Consider the following 24,004-nt stretch of genomic DNA (forward strand, 5'->3'; position numbering starts at 1 on the left):
ATCCTGCAAGTTCTTGGAGAGATGCCTAAGTTTGTTTCCATTTCTTTCTAGATCAGCCTTTAAGCGGCTCTGTGTTCGTTTGTAATACGGGATTGCCATTCTTGTCGCTGATCTAGATTCGAGTGTAAGCCCTGCCGTTCCACATACAGGAGTCAATGTTGAATGAAGCTGGCTGTACTTAGCTATCTTATTACCGGTGGCCATGATCAGACTTTTCCTCTTGACGTCAAAAGCGTGTTGGGCTCAAGATCAGAGGAGCTCCCCAAGTATGAGGAAAGTGTGGTCCCCTCTTCTTCTCTCATTTACACTTGACCTCCTTTCATTTAGCCTTGATGAGAAGGGAGACTTAGCTGGAAGGCAAGATTTTCAGGCAGATAGCATTACAGGATTAGAGATCCAGTATTTCCTTTGCTGTCATTCAAAATAACAGGTGTAGGAAATTCTGTTTAAAATAGCTGGGCTTTTGACTTAGAGGACTTCTGTATAGAAGACTTAAGATGTCAGCTTTAAATATGACATTGGTAGTCTTAGGCAAAGAATGGGAGTGAATTCTTGTAGAATCTGTCTTTTCTTGCCTGGCCTGTTTATTAATGGTCTTTGTGATTTATTGTAAATGCTGGGGAGGATTTTCAGGCCCATTTATCACGGGAAGGGAACACCTTCTTGTTCCTAATGTGTGTCACAATTAGCAATGCATGTGGGCTAGGAGATTTAGTTCTGTCTTTTGTGAAAGTCCTTCAACCTCAAATTTAATCCCAAATTGATTGAATACTTTCTCTTCCATGAGGAAATTAATTATGCCACTCGAAAAATCATCAACTAGAAAGGGAGTTAATATCAGGCACAGTGTAGACTGGGCTGGTTAATGTATCAAAATGATATGACGAGGGTAGCTCATGTTTCACACAAATCGAAATAATGGAATCATCATTTTAATTAAAAATGGGAAAGTCTGTGTATAGATGGCATTCATTTTCAGTAAGAGCCACACCATTTATTTCTTATGTTCATGCATGAACATTGCACCCCGTGACCCATGGACATCTGTTGCTCAAAATACCAATTACATTAAAACTGTCCATCCAAATATGTTACGTTTTGTCAGTAGAACTGAAGCTGAAGAAAGAGTCAGGCGCTGTGACGGGCCAACAGCCATCCAACCAGTTGAGAGGTTACAAATCCATCAGCAGACAACCTATTTGCTTAATTATGTTCATCAAATGAACGTCTGACTCAGGAGGTTTGGGGGTTGGGTAGGCTGGCCCAAGTGTGACTTCTGTTGAGAGTCGGCAGTACATAGACATTTCATAGTTAAGTATTGCTCTTTACCAGGTGACCTTGTTTGTGCTGATTTTCTGTTCATTGTGAGGCCATGTGGAGTGTGTTTTCGTAACAAGAAGATTATATACAAGTTATCGTGCCAGCGATACAGAAAGTGACGGTAGATTCCGGCCCCTGCCATCGAGGAATTTACAGTGTAGGTGAGCAGGCAGAAGGTTAGCACACTGTCATAATTCGAGAATAATGAAGTGATAAACTGTGATGAAGTTAGTGAAAAGAAATCAGAACAGGGACGTAGTATCTGGGAGAATTAAAGTCATGGCGAAGACCTCGGGTTCTTCGAGGAACCCGAGGAAGACCTCGGGAATTTGAGCTTAAAGGATAAAGATTTAAGGAAGCAGAAGAGAAGGAAAAAGTGTCATTCTAGACCGAAAAAACAGGGTAAGCAAAGGCATGGGAAGAGAGGGAAATAAAGACTGGCCCTAAAGTAGAGGGGTAACGGAAAAAGATCTCTGAACATCCTGTAGATAAAAACTGCATCTCTCCGCAAGGAAGTCATGGTAAATTCTGACACCAAGAGATCTCGTGCCGTATATGGTCACTGGGGCCAAGTACAAAATAACTCAAGGCTTCTAATCTAATACGGAGCGAGGCCGAGGAAAGTGAGAACTGAATCTGATTTGCAACAGGGAGTGGGCAGGACAGGGCCTGTTGGTAGTAATTAAGAAAGCAGTTTCACGAAATTGGGTCATTTGTAGAGACGTGGATGGATCTCGAGACTGTCCTACAGAGTGAAGGAAGTCAGAGAGAGAAAAACAAAGACCGTATATTAGCGCATAGATGTGGAACCTAGAGGAATGGTACACGTGAACCGGTTTGCAGGGCGGAAATTGAGACACATGTAGAGCACAAACGTATGGACACCAAGGGGGGAAAGCGGCGGGGCGGTGGTGCTGTGATGAATTGGGAGATTGGGATTGACATATGTACACTGATGGGGATAAAATGGATGACTAATAAGAAAAATAAATAAATCATAATAAAAAAAACTGAATTAGAAAGGATTAACGGTGGAAAAGAATAAGTTGGGGTTGGGACCGTATGAGGTCAAAGTCAGAAGGAAGCAGGTACTATAAGGGAAGAGAAGCTATAAGGTAGAGAAAAAATAATAGAAAGAATAAGTGTGTTGGTGATGTCAGGCACCAACACGTGCAGAATAGCCGAGTCACACTTCTGGAGCACAAGAGTGGTCTGTCCTGCTGCCGTGGGTCCCAGGTCTGGTTTGCACACAACCCCAGTTCCTGGAGGCCTGAATGTACGATGACTTCTGTTCTTGGTTTTCCTATTGCACCACATACCTCCTGACATTAAACTTCCCATTATACAAAGTGCTTGCAAGACACACACACACACACACACACGCACCACACACAAAAAAAGAAAGCAGTTTCAGTAGGCCAAAGAGTTACAAAGCCTGATTACTGGGCCTATAGAAGGCTGTAGTGGTGAGGAAGTGAAACCATCCTGTGTTGACCACGGCTTTAAGAAGTGTCACAGTGGAGGACAGTCAGCCACTGTTTCTTGATGGGGAATCTGCGGCCTGGTCTCGCCCAGAAGGGCTGTCTGGGCAGCTTCCGCCCCTCACGGCTCTGTGTTAACGTTACTGCCTCTTGCTCGTGTTAGGGTCAGACACTGCAGTCTTGCAAGGTGCAATTTTTGCCATTCGCTTAGGTATTCGAATGCTTTTATTTATATTTCAGGCATAATTATGAAGGCACATTCAGTAAGGAAACTATATAGGTTTTAATTTAGAAATTGTGTATATGACTTGGAATGCCATCCATTGGATACCCTGTCATCCCATATACAGGAATTTTATTTTGTAGGTATTACTTTTATAACTTAAAAGCTTTTCATTGAAAAGCACACCTATTAATATTCATAAATATATGAAGTACCATTGGAGGAACCATAAGAAACTGATAACAGTGGAAAACTTTGGAAAATTGGGTGACGTGACAGTAGAGGGGCAGAAGATGTACTTTTCATTGTATCCCTTACTGTAGCTTTTGAATTCAGTACCATGTTTCTTACCTGTTTAAAGACAACTACAATATTTGAAGAAACACAATGATGTGAAGCATAAAGGACATTTAAATTTCCCCTATTTCCTCTTTACAAACTACTTCTCTGTGTGGAAAGAGTTATCAGCTGTAAACTGGAAATCTTTTCTTCTAGCCTCCGTGAGTTTTGTCATTCTCAGGAGTCAAATGCAACAGGCTTTTCTTAGCCTAAGGGGCAGATTGCCTTCAGTGTTTTGAACACTGAATTCTTGCAATCCGTCTCATTAGGTCACTTGAAGAAAACATTTGGGATTAATTCTGTGTTCCTGTTGCTTTTTGGTATGATTACAGGGTGGATTTTGTAGTGGATCCTGGATTCTTTTCCTTTCCTCAAGCTGGACTTGCAGTTTAAGAAAGCGTCCCAGTAGCTTGGTGAAACCCACCACCACTCACTCTGCCTCAGAGCCCAGCCCCATGTCATGGCTAAGAGGTCCTGGAGCATCATGGGTAAAGTGGGAGGATAGCCGTTCCATCTCTCCCCCGCCCAGTGTTCTTGTAGCAATCACGTGAGGTCATGGGAGTGAAAATACTGGAACATTATCAAGTGCTCTGCACTTGAAAAGTATTTGGTCTTGTTGCTCCAATGATGACGATCTCCTGTTGGAACCATAGGCAGTGGGTGCGCCCGGGGACAATTCTCCTTAGAGATCTTACAGAGAAGACCTCTATATGGCTTTACTCTAGGGTGTCTTAAGCGCACCAAACATTGTACAGAGTGTGTGTGTGGTTGATAAAGCCTCTGGCCTTAGAAGCTCGCCCTCCAAATCAAGTGTCTCTGATACATCAGGTAACAGATCAGACATGAGGGGGAGCAGACATTACTGATAAGGAGATTGGCGTTGGGAGACAGCAAAGAAGAAACGTAGTCTAGGGAGAGATTGGAAGAGGGATGCCCACTTTTCCAGTCGAGAGGCAGCTCTGAGCATGATGGGTGACAGAAAGAAGTCCTCAGCACGGGAAAAGGCAGAGGCTCGTGCCGACGGCTCTGAGCCTATCAGCAGCCCGTTCTGTACTCTCCTGGGGAACTCAGGCTGCCCATGGCTGGGGCTCTCCTGACGGGGAGTTGGGCTCCATCTCCAGGCCAGTCCTATAGACACAATGGCAAGATTCCTGCAGGGGAGCAGCGTCTGGGTTTAAGTCACCCAGTCAGAGTCATCCACTGCTCCCCCTGGGATTGGTGACTGATAGAATTCTTTATGGGAGCGCTTCGACCTTGTTATGGGTTCCTGACATCCGGCCCTCTCTGGGTTCCTTACGAACGTGAGCTGCCAACCGTTCATTCCCTGCTTTGCTGGAGACGGGGTCACGGGAGTCGGAGTTCTGTCCACTTGCTTACCTTCATTCTCTCCCTTGCCCCCATTTTAAAAAGTAGACTTTAAAGGCAAAACGGACAAAAATGCTTGGCTATATACAGTTTTTTTCACCTGTTTGTTGAAACAGTTCTGACCGATAGCAGAAAAGTCACTGTGGCTTTTAATTATTTCCAGAAAAAAAATTGAATACCGGTTTATTCTCCCTAATGCAAATTGTGATGTTCTCAAGACATAAATGGCCCATTAGCCACCATTGACCAGGCTTGCTGGCAACGCGCTGACACTCTCCGTAGCTCCACCTCACTTCATACTGCAGTGAGGCGGGATCCAGATGCCTTGGTTTTTTCCATTCCTTTGAAACTGCATGTTGAAGTTTGCCCCGTAGTATCCTTAAAACTAGTTTTCAACTTGATATTGTTCGGTGCTAAGTCTCGGTATTCTCAGCTGTAGAATGGGAGTAGTAAGAGTGCCTGCCTTACGCGACTCTTGTGAGGATTCAAAGAGAAGATTCAGGGAAGGTGCTGAACCTGGTTCCTGGCGCACCTCACATGCTCCATCTCTAGTTAGCCATTACGAATCACGCTCAGGCTCCCAGCCATGACCATGGGTACAGTCTAATAGCACCCTGACCCTTGGCGGTGATGGTGGCACGCTCCCTCAGACCCTCGTAGTGGTGCATGGGGCACATTTGGAGGAAAGAATTACGCGTTTAGTCAACTCCCAGTGCAGGCAGGTAGCCTCAGGAAACTTGTAAGCTGAAGCTGGTTCTTATCAGAAGGAATCGGATAAAACCTCTTCAGGAATAATTGCCCAAAGAAAGCTTCAACTTGACCAGGTTAGATTCAAAATGACATAAGGCAGTCAACTTTCTTTGTTGCTAAAGGAATACAGAATAATTATGGAAAAGTAAAATCCACAGTTGATCTCAAAACTGTGTTTTAGGCATTAGTTTCCAGTTCACCAACTTATTACTTTTTTCCCAGCAGTCTGTATCTGAATAGCCTCTGTAGCCTTGGTCCTCTCAGTGTGGTTCACTGACCAGGAGCATCTGTAGCGCCTGGGAGTGCAGAACTCAGGACCCATTCCAGGCCTACCTAATTAGAATCTGCATGTTCCAAAGATCTCCAGGTGATTCGTAAGCACATTAAAGTTGAGAAGTACTGGTTAACAGAGTTCTCTCACCTCTATTTCTTGACTCAGTCCTCTTAAAGCCTATGTGATGTATTACCCCATTTTACAGATGAGGAAACTGAAAACCTTCCATTAAGTGCTTAGCCTAAGGTCACACAAAAATAAAGTAGCCAAGCATGCTCCTCTCACTTTACTAAAACGACCTCTTTAAAATCAGTAGGGGAAATGTAGCTGTTTCGGTATGTGAAATAGACTGAAAATGGGAGAATGGGCACAGGCAGGAAAAGGTGACAAGGGCCTGGGTCTGGTCATTCCACCAAAAGGGTAGCCAAGCCATTGCCAAAGTCACTCAACATTATGGCCTCAGAAAAGAAGTAAGATGCCACGTAAGTTAGGATAAATAGAACTAACTGCTGGTGATCTAAAGATGTGAGGAGCCGTTCATTTCGAGTTTTCATGAAAGTTCCAAATGGTCAACTTGCAGCTTCTTGGGAAGATACAACCTCTTCGATTGCCCATTGCTGTGGCAGTAATCTACTAGAGCCTCCCTGACACCAAGCTCTGGCTCCCAGAGAGCCTGGGATGACACTGGGGCCACCTAGATGATCCAGAACCATCTCCCCATCTCAAGATCCTGAATTTATTCATATCTGCCAACCCCGTTTTTCCACATGAGATACCATGTTCACAGGTTCCAGGGATTACTATTTGGACATCTTTGGGGGAGTCATTATTTCACCAACCACATATCTCTTCAGTCAGTCAGGGCTTTAAACTATGTCATATACGGTAATTGCCCATTAAACTATGTCATATACGGTAACTTGCCCATTAAACTATGTCATATACGGTAACTTGCCCGTGAAAATGAATGTGAGTGGATAGGTGTGCATCTCCTTCTTATGCTTTGCAAATAAATTGAGCAGACTCCATTTCAAACACCAGAATCAGACAAAAGGACAGAATCCCAGTGTACACACACATTAGACAAAGATTATCTCCTCGGAGCCATGCCAGGGTGTAGCCCGAATTACAAGCGGATGGCTATTCACTATCTGCTTGTCAGTGGCACCAGTGCATTAACACAGAACGTACTTGATTCTGAGTTGCTTGTGATCATATTGGGATATGCGGTCTTTGGTTTTCGAACTGTGCTCAGGGGCCATCCCAGGGCGGAGGAAGAGCTGCTGGGGACTTCCTCCCCTACATTCTGCCCAATCCCTTGTTTCCACCAGAGCAACCGTGTTTTTATCTGTCTTACGTATTATGCTTCTGCCTGCACTTTCTTTTGGCCACTTGGGCTAAATGGATTTTCTGGGGGAGGGTTGGGGTAGATTTCAAAACTACTGACTCAGACCAAAATGGATTCCTCCCATCCCCGGGCTGGAAAGGCTCAGGGTTCAGAGTGTCTGCCTCTACGTGAGGCACATAGATTGTTCCAGTTTTGGAACCCAGAGTTCAGAGAGGAAAAGGAGGAAGAGAGGAAGAATCAGCTATAAATGTTGATTCCTTTGCCCCAGGGCCATCCCTTTACAACTTGATGATGGAATCAAGTATAGAAGCATTTCAAATTATCTGGTAGACAGACATTTGATCTCTATAAAACCGGAAAAGGGTCATGTTGATGAAATTCGTACAAGTCTCAACTGAAGACGAGGGTTTAACAACATCCTTGATAGACTCCCCCATCAAACATCTCATGCTACGTCTCTTTGGCAAGGTCTGGGCCTTGTGAAGTATGCTGCCGAGATGAATACCCTGTGGACTTGCTTGTCGAAGCCTGCCCATAGATGTTTCCCACTACAAAGTCATTACCCCTTCTGGAACCTTTCCTTTCTGATGCCCACACAGCTTGATTGAGCAGAATGGCCAATTCATCATCCCTGTTTATCTCCTGAGAGAGGAATTTACAGTTAAATTAGGATTCGAGTCAGATAGCACTGATGCAGATGTTTGGTTTTCCGGAGACCGTTAATCTGAATTAGCGAAAACTCTGATTTATGAAGTAGCCGTACAGAAAGGCAGCTGTAATCCTCTGAGGTTCATACAAGAGCTCTGTGACTGTGCCGCCGAGAGTAGGTCATTTCAGACCTGCCTTAAGGAGCAGATTGGATTGGGCAGAGGTCTCCTCACACATTTTCTCTAAGGTCCAAACCATCTCCCTTAAAATCCCGTGTGCACTTTCATTTCATGAGGATCATAGTCTTTGAGCTGGAAGACACCTTAAAGATCATCCAACTCCTCTGTGGATCGATAATAGGAATCCTTATTGCCGGCTATCTGGTCACCTAAGGGTATCAAGCTCCCTGGCCCACAAAGCAGTGGCTTCTTTGTGCGGCCAGCTGTAGATTTTTAAGTCTTTTCTGATGTTGAAGTGAGATCTTTCCTGGCTAGATCTCTAATTCCTTGGTCCTAGTTTTACCTTGGAAGACTCTCAGAAGTAGCCCACTCCCTTGCCCATAGGACAGAGCTTCCGGTTTTTGAAGCTGTCATCACATGAACCGCCCCCCTCCCTGCCCCAGAGTCTCCTCTAGGCGAAGTAGTCCCAGTTCTTTCATGTGGCTTCCGGACTGTCTATCTAATGGTGTCACATACATATTGAGCCCTTGACTGCACAAGAGGCCTGGTCGGTGTAAGCGTAGAGAGACTGTCATGTCTAGAGATTAAGGTGCCTGAACTACCTCTTAAAACCCATCTTTTACGCGATTACTCCCATTCTTGAAGTAATAGAATCAGAGACAGAAATAGGATTCCGTGGAACTGACCTGTACTTCCAACAAGGATCCAATCTCTGTCCCAGCTAAAAGCACTGGCGTTTATGCAACCTTAACCAAGCAAGAAGACAACTGCAGAATTTATATGCGGAGGGAACTCCACAAACTGTGAGGAATCACATCATTATGTCACAGGTAGAAAACGTCTTTCAAAAATGGGAATATTTGAAATTAAATATAGAAACGTTTGACAGTCAAAACCATCATAATAATACTTTGGTGCATATTATGTAAATATAATTAAGCAATTAATTTTAATTTTGGTTTATGTATATGGCAGTGGAATATTTAAGAACTTAAATTTTACCATAAAAAAAAAACACGCGAAAAAATCCCATCTTTTCCCCCTAGTACTCTCAAGCTTCCACACTAGGGCCAATGCTGTCTGCAGAAGGCATCTTAAAGACCTCCCAAACTTCTCTCCCACTGGCCTGCTCTTTGATCCCCTTCTCTAGTCCTGGATTTCCCCACGAGGGTCATTGACTTGCTAAGGCAGCTTCTTTGCCCTCAGTCTGGCCCGTGACCGTGAAGACCTACCAAATGGGATTAGGATTAAAATGAGGCTTCGCTCCGCTCAGTACAGACTGCTCACCCGATGAGCACAGTGGCAAAATCTGATCTTTGAAAAGGTTGAGCAGTTCACTTTGAAGTTGTTCACAAACGTAGGTCCTTTGAGAAGTTTTATTACATTCGGGGTGAAATCACAGAGTACACTTTTCATATTTACAGACTATGGAGTAGGTGGTTTCATATATTAAATGTTAATGGTTTTTAGTATCACCTATTATCTCTGTTGTAACCACTAGCATTCTTTTTAAAAGCAATTTATTAAAATATGAAAGCAAATGGTGCATGGGAAATAAGTCTAATGCAGTTGGGGAATGACGAATGTGGAAATTACACATCCGTCCTTCATCTCCTAGGCGGAATCGAGCATTACGTGGGCTAGCGTCCCTCATAGCCACTTTAATATACATTTGAAAAATAAACTAGCGACATATGAAAATAAATGTAGCAGAAGTGGGAATTTAAGTAGCTGAACAGCTAACGGGTTTCCCTCCCACCAGTGCTGGCTCTTCCCTGTTTCCAACTGTGCAACTGCTCTGAGAAAGCAATTCTTTCTCATAAAGATGTTGAAGTCCTTCACCCCCCTTCTGAGTTCTCACGGGGCCCTCTTTGAATTCAAGTCCACCGTCCCGCTCATCCCCAAGTATTTCTGTCCATCAGTGTGAGCGTGAAAAGCTGACGTACCTCTCCCTGTTCTTTCTATACTTGTTTCCCCTAAGTGGTCACTGTCAACGTTGACTGGCCGTGAGATCCTTCCCTAGAACACAGCAATAGGTTTAGCTGTAGGAAGACTTAGGGAAAATAATTTCAGTTCTCATTTCACTGGATCTCAGTCAAGGCCACTCTTAGGTTTCAAATCATCTTTATTTCGCATCTGCGTCTATACATATATTTACGGTCAATTTTTCATATGTGGTTTCTGTCCACATCTACAATCTCTTAATCACAATTCTGAAATTCAAAAAGTTTTGAGAACTGTTATTTTCAGACAGACTCATTTGATGACAAAACCTGACCTAAACTGATGTGCACGTAATAATTTCAAGTCTTTATTTTTCTCATTGTGACTGTTAACTGCAGTAGTATGAATGAGTTTTATTAAAGGGTGCTTCCCAGATCCCACTGGGGAGTATTATAGATGTGGTATAGCTACCATATTGCTTTTTTAATTAAAAAAAATGTGAATATCAAAATCCATCTCCCTTCCAAAGGCTTTGGATAAGGGACACCTGTATACAGACACACGCACACACACAAACCATAAATTAATGTATAGATAGGAAAGAGAAGTAGGAAACAGCCTTTTCACGTGAAAGTCATAACCATGGGAGTACAAGCTAGATCTTAAGTCTCTCAATCCACCAGGCACTAGTCTGAGTATTGCTGCTGCTCTGTGCTGTGTCTGAAACTTTACTTGGGGGGAATTGAGGCCAGGCAGGCACAGCCTCTGGATTAGTTGCACTTAAAGCTTTTCCCTCAGTCTTTATTTAGTAACGAAAGACAAAAACAATTGATTAGATTTAGAGGGTACTTTGCATAAATATGCAAGGGTACTTTATGCATAAATACTAAAAAGGAATGCAGGGAACGAAGCGCACTGAGCGTATGTAGATCCCTGGCTCCACTGTCTCTCTCTCTCTCTCTCTCTCTCTCTCTCTCTCTCTCTCTCTCTCTCTCTCTCTCACTCTCTCACTCTCACTCTCTCTCTCTCTCTCACACACACACACACACACACACACACACACACTTTCCCAGGGGATAGAGTCCCCTATTTCTTCTGCTTCCCCTAATCTCTTGGTGTATTTGGCAGACGAATGAACTTGCAGATAGCATTTACTTAGCAGATAGCATTTTTAAATGAGCTTCGGCTATATGAAAGAAAAGAGCTACCTGGGAGATTAAAGGGGCCGTCTTCAGGGACGCGAGGCACACGTAATGCAAAGGCTGTACGCATCGGATGGTGACGGATGAGACACCCATGCTGGTTGGGGATCCTAGGCCTTCCCAGGCAGCAGCCGAGCATGGCTCCGGCTCAGCGGGCAAGAGCTGTAATGTTGAGAGCTAGGCTCCAGTGAGGGTGCGGGGTTGGGGCAGGCGAGGAATAATGGTCTCTGGCAGAGGGGGGCCTTAGAGTCCCTCTCTATCCAGTTTGAAGGTGGAGCCACAGGACCAGGTGCCCTCCAGGGCCAGGACTGGGTTTTCCAGGGAGAGCTGGGCAAGGAGCTGGGAGTCTGAGAGGCAGTGAGGTTTGGACGGCCAGCCAGGCGGATAGGAGGACCAGCCCAGCCCAGCAGCGAATATGCTCTGGCCCCCAGCCCATCCCTGTCCGTGATTAAACTTCTCTCCAAAGAGGGGCCTGGGCTGATGAGACAGAGACGGACAAGACCCCTCCCCGCCCCCCTCGAATTTAGAGCCCCATTTTGGAGTGAAAGCGGAACAAAACTAGTCCAAAGAGATGATGAGCAAAAGGACAGAAAGGCTATGACATACCCCAGAGTGCCAAGAGGCAGCTGAGGTTGATTCGTCACGGGGCACAGAGGGCAAACGATTAGTAAGGAAGAGTATGGACTGTCAATAAAGACAGCGGCAAGTGGTGTCCGTTTCCCAGTGCCTTGCTTTACAGATTTAAAATCAGTCATTAGAGACGGTTGGTCCTTTATGATCATACCTCCTGGTAAGGGTTCTAAGAAGCGTTTACAGAAATTCTGCTGGAGGAGGCCGAGAAGTGCGTCCTATCATCCCCTAATTCACGTGGTCAGCTCTGCTCACCTTGGGGCCGGGCGCTGGACACCTGGCCGCGAATATCTTTACACAGCCCTGCCCCCTGAGGGACCTGAGAGGCCACGGTCCCAGTCCCACTTCTGTATCTACTGATAGCTACGTGGCTGAGGCAAGCCCTCCCACTTCTCTGAACCTCAGTCTCCCATGATGAAAGCAAGGATTCAACTCGCCCCTTCTTGCCGAGAGGACAGTACTGTGCATATAGCTAAGATCAGAGCCCCTTGACAGACCTGCGGGTCACTCCCGGGGCCTCCCGTGAAATGGGATGGCAAGCTCCACTCAGCTGCCCCTCACAAATCATCAGCCTTTATGCTGACCTGGGCTCTTTTCCAGCTGGTCTGAGACCAAGTGGTGTCGTTTTCCTTTCAGCCCGCTCTTGGCCACGCCTCAGCCCACACCTGCAGCGCCAGCCAGCGGGGGATCCGGCAGCTCCAGTGACTCTGAGAGCAGCTCAGAGTCAGACTCAGACACTGAAAGCAGCACCACTGACAGCGAAGCCAATGAGGCGCCGCGCGTGGCCACGCCAGAGGTGGGTGACGGGCCGGGGCCCCAGCCACAGCTTACCTGCCCCGAGGCAGCACCTCCGACCCGCACACACACAACAATACAACAATCACAGTATTCCAGCGCGATGAGGGCTTCAGCACAGTATACACGTCAGAAAAGTACTCAGGTGTTCGATAGCATTTTGTTCTTCTAACACGTGTACTCGCGTGGTCCCTAACAGACATTTCTTTGCCGTGTGACTGATTCGCTGTGTGACTCACTCAGCCACTCTGAGCCCTGAGCCTCCCCGTTACTATTACACTGGCCTAGTGATCACTGGGCTCGCAACTTCACCTTCCAGAGAATCAGCAAAGCCAGTCCAGACCCACTTCTAGCTCTGGGGACGCCACCCCTTCCTCTAGGTTGAAGTGATGAAAGTCCCTCGGCAAGTAAGACCCAAGAAGCGTGATGGTTGAAAGGTCACAGGTATTTCTTTTTTAATTTCAATTAACATTCTTCAAGTGTACTCGATGGTAATTCATGAAAACATTTCACACAGCCCCACAAAATACCAGAATTATAATTTGGAGTTAAAAACCCTGTCCTTCCCCTCTCATCCTCTCTGAGTACCAGCCTCTCAGTTCCCCTGAGCCTGCACCTCGTACAGCAAACAGATCCCTCCATGGCTCTGGACACGCTTGTTTGTCAATAATCAGAAAAGAGTAACAGAAGAAGATGTCATAGTAACATTACCGCTAATCATAATAGCTCACACTTCTTGAATGTAGATCACACGCCGGGCACCGTGAGAAGCTCGTGACTCGGATTCTCTCCTTTCATCCTCATAACAGCTCTATGGGGTCCTTGCTGTTATTATCCCATTTTACAGATGAGAGAATAAGGTTCTGAGAGGGTAAGAAAGAACTTTCCCAAGATCTCACGGGCAGGACTGAAACCAGGGTCTGTGTGCTACCAGAGCTGGGGCCCTTAACCTCGCGCTCTGCTGCCGACAGTAGCAGCCGCTCCGATTGCCTTGACACTTACCTGCCGTTGCTCTGTGCGGGTTGGAATCACGGCTACTCAGAGTCTTTTGAATTCTGTCACCCTCTATTGGCTGGCGCCATAAGCCTCAGCTGATGCCTTTCAAAAAAGAGGAGTTCTAATAAAAATGATGGCTCTTTTAGTTCAGCAGGCAGAATTCAGACTTGGGAATCAAGCACCCGAACTGACGCCTCATTTCCATGGCTTAACGGCGGACGCTAATGTCTGCATGCATGTCCCCGTAAATTGGTTATTGCCTATACACCGAGGAAAGTGCAGTGTTTTTTTGGAAGTCAAATCTTTTCATCCTTCAGTGAAAATACAGAAGGCCTCTTCTTTTTGCAGTGAATTACTGCATCGTATAGGAGGCCCTGGCAGTCTGGCAGAGAGAAAGCCTTTCCTTTAGAATTACACTTGAGGCACGCTTACATTTCTTTTCAGGACCAGAGATCACTACCTCGGCCTCCTGGTAAGAAGTTGAGTAATGAGTCCCGCCAAAGGACTTTGGGAACCAGATTCCCTCCCAGGCCTCCCTGCCCACTCTCTGGAAAAACTCTCTGTGAATAATTCCTTCCTTGCTGGCCAAAGTAGGGGATAGTTTCAGAAGAGCAGTGGAACTTAGTTTAAATAAGTAGATTGGAGCCATCTAGGGAACGTGATGAATGTGAAGTCCGTGTATGTTTCTAAATGTGTGAATGGTCACTTAACAGCCCAAGCTTTTATCACGCAACAGTCAGTGCACTGAGGGTCCTCCTGACTTCCTTCCAAAGGTGAAATTCATTCTTGCCACTGTTTCTCAATCTGCAGCCTGAGCCGCCCTCCACCAACAAGTGGCAGCTGGACAAATGGCTTAACAAAGTGACATCTCAGAACAAGTCGTTTATTTGCGGCCAAAATGAAACACCCATGGAGACGATCTCTGTACCTCCTCCAATCATACAGCCAATGGAAGTCCAGGTCAAGGTGAAGCCAAACCCCAGCCAGGTCCTGGCTGAACCCAAAGAGAGGCCTCTCCTCAGTCTTATCAGGGAGAAAGCCCGTCCACGGCCCACCCCCAAAATCCCAGAAACAAAGGCTCTGAAGCATAAATTGTCGACAACTCTCGAGACAGCATCTCAAAGGACAATTGGCAAAAAACAGCCCAAGAGGGTGGAGAAGAACCCCAGCATTGAGGAATTCACCTGGCCCAAACCAAATATCTCCAGCAGCACTCCCAAAGAAAAGGAAAGCATGGAGCTTCCTGAGCCCCCGAGAGGCCGCAACAAAGCCGCCGCCCACAAGCCGGTCCCTAGGAAGGAACCGAGGCCCAGCATCCCCTTGGCCGCCGAGAAGAAGAAGTACCGAGGGCCCGGCAAGATCGTGCCGAAGTCCCGGGAATTCATTGAAACCGACTCGTCTACGTCTGATTCCAACACAGATCAGGAAGAGACCCTGCAGATCAAAGTCCTGCCTCCTTGCATGGCTCCTGGGGGCAACACTGCCAAGTCCAAGGACACCTGCGGGCCCAGCCTGACCCTCAGCACCTTCAGCAGCAGCAACCCGCCCGTCCCCAGTGACGAGCCTACTTTTTCACCCATCCCTGTCATGCAGACCGAGCCTCTGTCTCCTCTCCGAGATCACGAGAATCTGAAAAATCTCTGGGTGAAGATTGACCTCGACCTACTGTCTCGAGTGCCTGGCCACAACTCACTGCAGGCGGCGCCGGCCAAGCCGGACCACAAGGAGACAGCCTCAAAGCCCAGGCGGCAGGCAGCTGCCGCCACTGCTGCGGATAAAGCGGCCCCCAAGGGCAAGCGTAAGCACAAGGTAAGCCGTCGGGTGTGGCCTGCCACGCGATCGGGAGCCGCGGCTGTCCTGGAGCTACTTTGGTCTTGAGTCTCCTTTTCCAGCAGGCTGGTGACAGTGGATTGCAGTCTTTGGGGAAGGCAAAGATGCTTTCCGTGGGGAATGCAGTATTTGACATGACCAGGGAGGAAGTGTTAGGGCTAATCGAGGTTTGCCAACCAACGTCAAGAGCGTCCAATATGGCACGTGATGTGTAGTGATGGAGAATATGAAGAGGCTCCTTCCCCAGGCAGCCAGATTCCTGGGTCATTATTCCGTAGTCCCCCACCGCACCAGCAGCAGCAGGGCACCAGGGATTCCTAAGGTCAACATGCATCCTCTAGGCCTTGTTCATTTCTCCATCCAAACATCAGCATCCCTGCAACCCAGTTATATGTTGATTATCCTGGCTCCTACTAGACACACGTTCTGGCCAGCCTGCTTGGCCCCCTGACCTGTGTGGTCGGCTTGACTCGTAAAAACCTCACCTGCAAGACATTAGGGTTGGATTCCAGGGCTACAGATATAATCATAAGGTGAAACCCAGCATGGCCTCTTCCATTTCACGTCCATCTGGGGAAGTGAGTTTGTGTCCAGGAAGTTCGTTGTGTTGCATCTCTGGATCTCACAGTAGTCTTTTAGTGTAACATCATCTCATGGTGATATTTGAGTAATATTATTTTGAATGACTGCCATGGGGAATCCTGCAAGGGTGGTTTAAGTCATCATCCAGCTTTAGAGATTCACAGACGGTGTTATCTCTGAGCTGTGCACCGACTTATTCAATGAGAGTATTCCAAACTAGGGACCAAAGTCTGGTCCAAAGGAGGACCAAAGAGTCTGATAGGACAAGGGACTGTTTCCCTGCTCTTAGTGATGACAGCAGCACAACCAGCAGTAAAAGTGGACCTTCAGAACCAGTACCTGAAGGTCCAAAGGTGTGCCTTGCATATGGTTAACTTCCTTGCATATTTTTGGTTGTAGAAGTGACCTTTATATGTTACCCTAACCCCCCAGGGTGCTTGGACGGGATTTATGCCGTGTTAGAATTGCAGTGTTAGTTTCTAAACTACTCATTTGTGGAGGCGTTGTTGCTGGAAGAAGTGTCTGAAAACTATAGATTCTCTTCACTTTCGGTATGATATCCCTGTGCCACCCGATCAGAGGCTCACATCACAGCTTCACCCTCTCAGATGCCAGCTTCTTGGTTGGAGTAGGCGAGGCAAGACTGATCGCTTTTCTGTCTGATCAAAGGTGCACTTTTAACTCCCCTACCTAGTCTAGGACTTAAAGTAGAAGCCAGCTGTCTCCCTTGCTCGTTGTTTTTAAATGTCTGCGTGTGCCATGGATTTCAAACTGTGTGTATTTTTTCTTCCTGTTAAAGCCAACAGAAGTTGCGGAGAAAATCCCTGAGAAGAAGCAACGCCAGGAGGAGGCGGCCACCATCTGCCTGCTACCACCTTGCATCTCACCAGCTCCCCCCCAGAAACCTCCCAGCACTAAGGAGTGAGTTTGCCCTGGGCTGTATGATACTTTGCTTGTTCAGACTCTTAAGAAATCCCAAATGAACCCTTGGCCCGGGGGCAGGGGGTCCTGTCCCAGAGGAATGTTAGGTAAGAAACAGGAGTCTCTGAGTCCTGTCCTGACAGCAGTCTCTGACCACCAGTCTAACAAGGGTGGGATAAAGGGTGGCGCTCAGGCCGCCAGATTTGGGGTGACTCCTTGAGCTTTTTAGCAACATTTCTTTGTTCCAACTCAGACTGATGACCAAAAATCGGCGAAAGTGAACTTTTAGCGCTGAGTGAAGGGTAAGAGGAAGTAAATGAGTTTAAAAGGGGCATCAAGAGACGCCTATCCCTTGAGCCAAATCACCTCCTTCTGGGCAACTTCCAGCTCTGATGGTGATAAATAAAAAGATTTCCCTGGAAAGCAACCCCTTGGCCTCAACAGGATGACTCAGCAGCCGCTTCCTCTTTGGTGTCATTTCTCAACGCTAATATGAAGCTTGAGGGCTAGCAGCTCCATGCTGAACTCCTCAGAGGCCCAGGGGAGGCCAGAGAGATGAGCTGTCTGGGAGTGCCCCCCAGCCCCAGGCAGCTCTGTGCTGGGAAAAGCCGGCTAGGGATGGACGCGTTAATGCCGATCGGCTGGTACCTCTTCTCCCATCTCCCTCTTTGCAGAAGGTACCAGAGTCAGGCAGGAGCCCTCCTTGTACCGTCCTCACTCACACGACCCCAGCCTTCCCTACCAAACACTGTGATGGAGTCCTTCTGTCTTACACCTATCATTTCCCCAACAATCGTGTCAGCTACTGGAACCATTCCGTCTGGATAATTATTGCCATAAATTCATTCAAAATTAGAGATTACTTCCATCAAAGACCAGTTTGGGAGCCTGTTAGCAGCCCAGAGCACAGAGGCAATATGGCCGTAACTGCTGCTCACAATTGATTTCACAGATAAGATGTCGGAGATAAGTTATCAGCTGACACTTGTTTGGATCCTTGTTGTTTAGAGACGAAAGGTGGGAAAAGACCAATGACCGCTAGATCCGCTCAGTATAATAAGGAGATTTGGCCCTAGGCTGCCCGTCTCCCTGTGGACCCGAAGCTCTTTGTGACAGGCATCTGTGTTCCCCGGCATAATTTGATCGGAAATATCCCTTCACATACTTGGAGTTCTCAGAATTAGTAACTCTTCCAGTGGAGCAAACCAGCCCTTTTTACCCCAGGGTGGGCCAGGAATGTGGGGAAACAGACTTCTTTCCCAGTGGTCAAACACTGTCATTCCAGGGCCCTCCTCCTTTCCAAGGAGGAAGGGCCAAAGTGGTGTCCCTGTAGTGGCGGTACTGCCCCAGTTCCCAGATTCAATCTATTCGGGCCGGGCCACCTGAGGGCACAAGGAAGAGCCAGGGAACTGTGGGGCATTGCCACACCATCAGTCCCCGTTGCGAGCCTCCTTCAGCGACCCAGTGATCTGTCACTGGTCCCCATTTCATGGAAGAGAGATGATCAAATATTAAATCGATGTCTAATAATTCGAATTCGTTCTCATAAAATGGTGTTTTACCTCACGGTCCTTACCATCTTTCTGCTTTTGTAGTAGTTCGGAGAGCAGTGTTTACCTAGTAGCATTTATCATTCAGGAAGGGCCTGGATCGGGTTCTTAACACTTGTCCGGCAAATCCGTGTCTCCGGGAAAATCTCGGGAGTTGAGGGAGAAGGAGCAGGACAGACCTCTCGGAGGGCTTCTCCTGGAAGCCCTCTCCTCAAGCTTTGTCTGCTCCTTTGTGCTTTGTTGACCCTTCAGACTAAATCCTTGGAAATTTCTATAAGATAACATTCACTTTTCTCAATGAATATTCTAAACCTAGCAAAGGATGCCACACCAGCCTATGACAGCTGGAGTTTCCCATCGTCCACCAGAAGGGCCCTGATGAGTTCCCTGCCCCTTCTTTGGGGCTTGAACCATCAGAAGGGCCTCTGAGGCATTAAATGGGGGACTCTTGCTTGCTGTCCTCCTATACAAGAGCCAGAGCCTATACAAGCGGTGCCCTTATAGTAAGAAGCCAAAATGGTGACAGAGTGGTCTCTAGAAAATGCTCCCTGGGTGTCTTCACCCAGGAAGCCGTTAAAGGCCACATGGTTCCAGGTCGCTATCATACAGACGGAAAGGGGGCCAGATGACTGTGCCCATTGCACTGAATGTACTGTACTGGGAACGATGTACCGTGTACAATGGCAGATGCGGAGGCCTAGCACAACGATAGTTGCCAATGGCAAATGGACTGCCTCTAGGGAACAGCTCTTCCCCTCGCAGCCCACCCTCTTCTCCGGCAGCTCAGGTAGTGCAGGAGTGGTCATAGGTAAGGAACCCAGTCACTCCCGTAGATGCCACAGCAATGCTTGACTCCTTTCTATGTAAATTCCCCAAAGTCCGATTCCTCTGTAGTGATTACACTCAGCGTGGGCTGATGCTGGTGGAGCCTCCTCGTGGGCGTGCATCCTACTCCTTATTTTCATCAGGCATCACCACTATCTCAAAACGACTCTTCATGCCCAAGCAATTTTAAAAATCCATTGGCAAATATTTTGTAATTAATTTTTTTTCTTTTGTCTTTTTGAAAATTAATTAATTAATTTTATTTTTGGCCATGTTGGGTCTTCGTTTCTGTGCGGGGGCTTTCTCTAGTTGTGGCGAGCGGGGCCACTCTTCATCGCGGTGCGCGCGCCTCTCGCTATCGCGGCCTCTCTTGTTGCGGAGCACAGGCTTCAGACGCGCAGGCTCAGTAGTTGTGGCTCACGGGCCCAGTTACTCCGCGGCATGCGGGTTCCTCCCAGATCAGGGCTCGAACCCGTGTCCCCTGCATTAGCAGGCAGATTCTCAACCACTGCACCACCAGGGAAGCCCCTGTAATTAATTTAAATCCATTAAGGTAATGGCAGAAACAGTGAATTTTCTGAAAATCCGGCTGCCTGACAAAAATTGACATAGGGCCGCATTTATGAAACAGAAGATGACAAATATTGTTACAAATGGCAAATTTGGGCGGCAGAAGTGGAACGACGGGACTGCGTTGACTGCTACCATTTCAGGAAATCAAACCACTTGAGTGCTTGTTCATCTTTGATTTGTTGCTTTGAGATATTGTAAATCTATATTTCTAGACACTGACTGAAATTGACCAAGAGGAAAACATAAATTCTTGTTGACTTAATTTGCTGTTGAAAATTGTAGTCAATAATCATGAAAAGTAAATGGCTGCACAGTACAATATTAGTTGTCTAAGAAAAGATGAAAATTCAAGTAATCTTCATTGATTAGTCTAAGACAGTAACTAAAATAAAAATCCATGGCCCAATTACCATGTTAAGCAGCTAGCATAAGGTTTTAGTTCTGTTTTATTTGAAGTCTCAGTCTATTTGATGATGCCCACTTAATGGGCAGATAAATCAGTTTGAAAGCACAGGAGCGCTTCTAGGACTGTAGATGTCTTATGGAAAGATGACAAAATATTTTTCAAATGGACTTTTGTAAACCAGAGTACATCAGTACTTCAGTATAACAGCTTAAGGTCAGGGGCTCATTATGCCTTGGGTAGAACAGTTGGAACATACAATTTGCAATGTAACCCAAAAGTATTTAGTGCGTTATTTATTTCTGTGTAATGTATAAGCATAGTATTTCTTAGGAAAGTATCCTTCCACTAATTGTTTATTGTACTGTTTGTTGTGTGACCATGCAGTTAAGTCGTAGGGCAGAATAAGTAGGAACCAGCCTAAAAAATGATGGGATTCAAGTCTGCATTGGATTTTCCATAAAAATCTACTTAACGGTAATCTTAAAAGGTTACAAATATCACACTGGGGCAACATTCCATTAGACATTTCCATGTATCATGGAGTTCTGTTTCAAAGACCCGTGTTTATTCTTAGATACATATGGTTGCATTTATCTATAACTCAGTCTATAGGGAGGGCTCCCTCTCTGTAGATATCTATGTCTCTATGTTTTTATGTATACTCTTCACCACAAGTGAAGGTCCATCAGCCAACATATTACTTTAGCTGAAAGTATCAGCATCATGGGACAGCTCAGAATAAAGAGAGACAAAATTTTCTGACACCCCATACTTTTTGTTTACACAGAAATAATTCATCCAGGAGAGCAAACAGAAGAAAAGAAGAAAAGCTGTTTCCCCCTCCACTTTCCCCACTGCCAGAGGATCCTCCGCGCCGCAGGAATATCAGCGGCAATAGCGGTCCCTTCAGTCAAGACAAGACCATCCCTATGATTGGACAGATCACCTCGACCAAACCTAAGAGGAGTGAAGGCAAATTCTGTGCTACTTTCAAAGGGATACCTGTAAATGTAAGTATCTTAGAAGAAATCTTATCAGTGTCAGGTGGAAACAAGTTGACCCAGCTTATCTAACTGAACTCAAGATGAATTTTTCATTCCAGTCTTACTTCTCCAAACAGATTATTATGCAGGCATTCAGGGCTTGGACGTCCTTTGGTCCAATCCCTTCAGATCTTGGGGGCGGGGGACACTTCCACAATACTGTCCACAGCATCTGGCACATGGGAGGCACTGATCATTTACCGAAAGGGACAGAACAAATGGACGGAATTGCCCAAGGTCATGGAACTGGGGCCGGGACTCCAAGTTACATCTTTCCACCACCCAGCTTAGCAGGTGTGAATTGTGTTTTAAAATAGTGACTCAAAAGGATGGAGTTTCAAAGGTGAATCTGTTGCTAAGATCACACAATTGTGGTTCTCTAAGCCAAACTCAAGGATTATCCCGTCCTTTCGATTTTCTGCACTGCTGCTCGATTAGCATAAATAACTGCGAAGTTGTTTCACTTTTCTCATCTACACACAATGTCTTTTTATCTTGCCCCAGGTATAGGTACCTGAACCGTGAAAACCATGAGCGATAGTGTCGCTAGTGAATGTTAATGGCAAATGTACCTGCCTTTTTGGGTAAATGCACGTATGTGGAGATACGGCACCCATGTGCATCTGATCTCCTTTAAGTGTAGTATAAAAAGCAAATGCATGAAAATCAATGAGTCTTCAAATGTCTAGCGCCAACCTGGTGGCCCCTGAACCCAAAGCGCCCATTTAACACTTCGTGAAAAGCCACGAGGCCTCTGAGCTTTAAGGACCACAATTTAAAGCCCTCCGTCATCTGAGATGACTAGATGACATACATATCTAGGTAAATTTTATTGGTGACATAAAGAAATTGCTCTATGACAAAGTTGTCATTTTCCAAATGAAATTTGTATGTGTGTGTGCCCACATTACATTTGCATTCACGTTTAAAGATGCTGACTTATAATGTTAGGAATGAAATTGTCTATTCTAAACAGTAATTACACTATCAATCCTATTTTTCATACTGAATGTAATTAATGTTATAAACTCCAACGGAGGCTTTCTCCTACCGCAAGCTTTTGGAGGGCATGCGCCATATCTTGGCAGCTCTCTTCATATAGCGCCTAGTACATGGTCACAAATAATTAGATGCTTAATAGAGATGTCATTATGACAGTGATAATAAGAGGATCCTGCAAGGGCATTTTTTTCTTAAGGAAATCACCGGGGTCCCCATGATGGATTGAGTACCTGTTGCGTCTTCTTTGGCCATTAGTTTTTTCTATTAATGGCTTGAAATCTGAGAGACTTTGTGGAAGTTAAGAGACTTGCTTGACACATAGTGCTAACACGGCAACAAATCTGTTCTGTGACCTTGGGCAAATTATGAAACCTCTTTGGGTCCATGAAATGAGTAAATTTGACTAGATGATCTATACAGGTTCTTCCAGGTCCAAAAACGTTTTCCATTTTCTGCTCTCAGAGTCTTCTCTGTCCCATGTACGCACGAAGTCCTGTTTATTGACTCAATGGATGAGTGAGGGTCAACAGAGGACGTGTTTATATGACACATGATCATGGCTGAACGCAGCTGTTTCCAGTCAGATGTGCCAGGACCGACATCACCTCCGTGTGCGTGGTGGACGTGGTGTTTCAGGGTTCTCGTCACCTATCTTGGCCGTAGAGACACGTGGCTCTCTCTGGGGCCGACTCAGCTGTTTGGTCTGGGTCATCTGGCTTTGGCGGTAGAAGCGTGGAGCTGGCTTAGGAGTTCGAGTTCAGAAGCGTCTGAGTTTTTTATGTGTTTGGGTTGAATAGAATCCGTGATGAACTTTAAATGCTTTCCTACGTATCCACCGTAACCATTTTTAGATGTGCAGTCTCTCAGCACAGTTATCGCAATGAGCTCTTGATGGTAAGAAGTTTTGATAATCGGAAGGTCCAGGATGAAGTGGAAAAGATAAGACTTTCATGGATATAAGAAATGTTCACATTTGACTTTTTGCTCTAAAGTGACCCTTTTGATTAAGGCAGGCAGGCCTGTGTTCAGCAAATCACTGAGTGCACTGGGCGGTGGGGTAGCGGGACGGGGCTGGGGTGGGAATGTAATAAATCAGAGACGGCCCCAGCGCCTAAAGGGCTCCCAGTCTAAGGTGAGCAATGAGACATGTGCTCGATAAACTGGGATACGAAATAGCTGCTGATTGGTGTCTTAAGGGAGGGCTTGAGACACACCCTTCCCATCTCTAAAGGGACCAAAAAGGTTTAAAGCACTTCTGGCCATATACATGAGGCAGTTTTCCTGGGAAGGCATTTGTTGAGCTGGGTTGAGCTGAGAGTGTTAAGTAGGGTTTAGTAATGAGGGGAAATGATTAAACAGGAGTGTGGTCTCTACACACAGTGGAATATTATCCAGTCTTCAAAAGGAAGGAAATTCTGCCACGTGCTACAACTTGGGTGAACCTTGAGGACATTGTGCTAAATGAGATCGGCCAGGCCCAAACAGACAAAGAGTGTATGATTCCACTTACACGTGGTACCTCGAGGAGTCAGATTTGCAAAGACAGAAACTAGAAGGGTGATTGCCAGGGGCTGGGGGTAGTAAGGGGATGGAGAGTTATGGTCTAATGGGCACAGAGTTTCAGCTTTGCAAGTTCGAAGAGCCCTGGAGGTCGGTTGCACGATGATGTAAATGTGCTTAACACGAGCGCACTGGGCGTTTAAAAATGGTTGAGGTGGTAAATGTGGGTGTCTTGTGTATTTTCCCTCAGTTTAAGCGCTGAAAAAAGACAGTACATT

At 46.1% G+C, this 24,004-nt stretch overlaps 1 protein-coding gene across 5 annotated transcripts in view; it reads left to right on the forward strand.

Moving 5' to 3' along the window:
* AFF2 (ALF transcription elongation factor 2) overlaps window positions 1–24,004 on the forward strand; it is a 492,108-nt gene that overhangs the window by 438,669 nt on the left and 29,435 nt on the right. For all 5 annotated transcript variants that reach the window (XM_079909775.1, XM_079909777.1, XM_079909776.1 and 2 more), the window contains 4 exons: window positions 12,340–12,499; window positions 14,305–15,303; window positions 16,706–16,827; window positions 20,969–21,185. In XM_079909775.1, coding sequence (XP_079765901.1) covers window positions 12,340–12,499; window positions 14,305–15,303; window positions 16,706–16,827; window positions 20,969–21,185 — 1,498 coding nt within the window. The remainder of the gene's footprint in view (window positions 1–12,339; window positions 12,500–14,304; window positions 15,304–16,705; window positions 16,828–20,968; window positions 21,186–24,004) is intronic.

Source organism: Stenella coeruleoalba (genome assembly GCF_951394435.1).
Source record: "Stenella coeruleoalba genome assembly, chromosome: X".
NCBI lineage: Eukaryota > Metazoa > Chordata > Mammalia > Artiodactyla > Delphinidae > Stenella > Stenella coeruleoalba.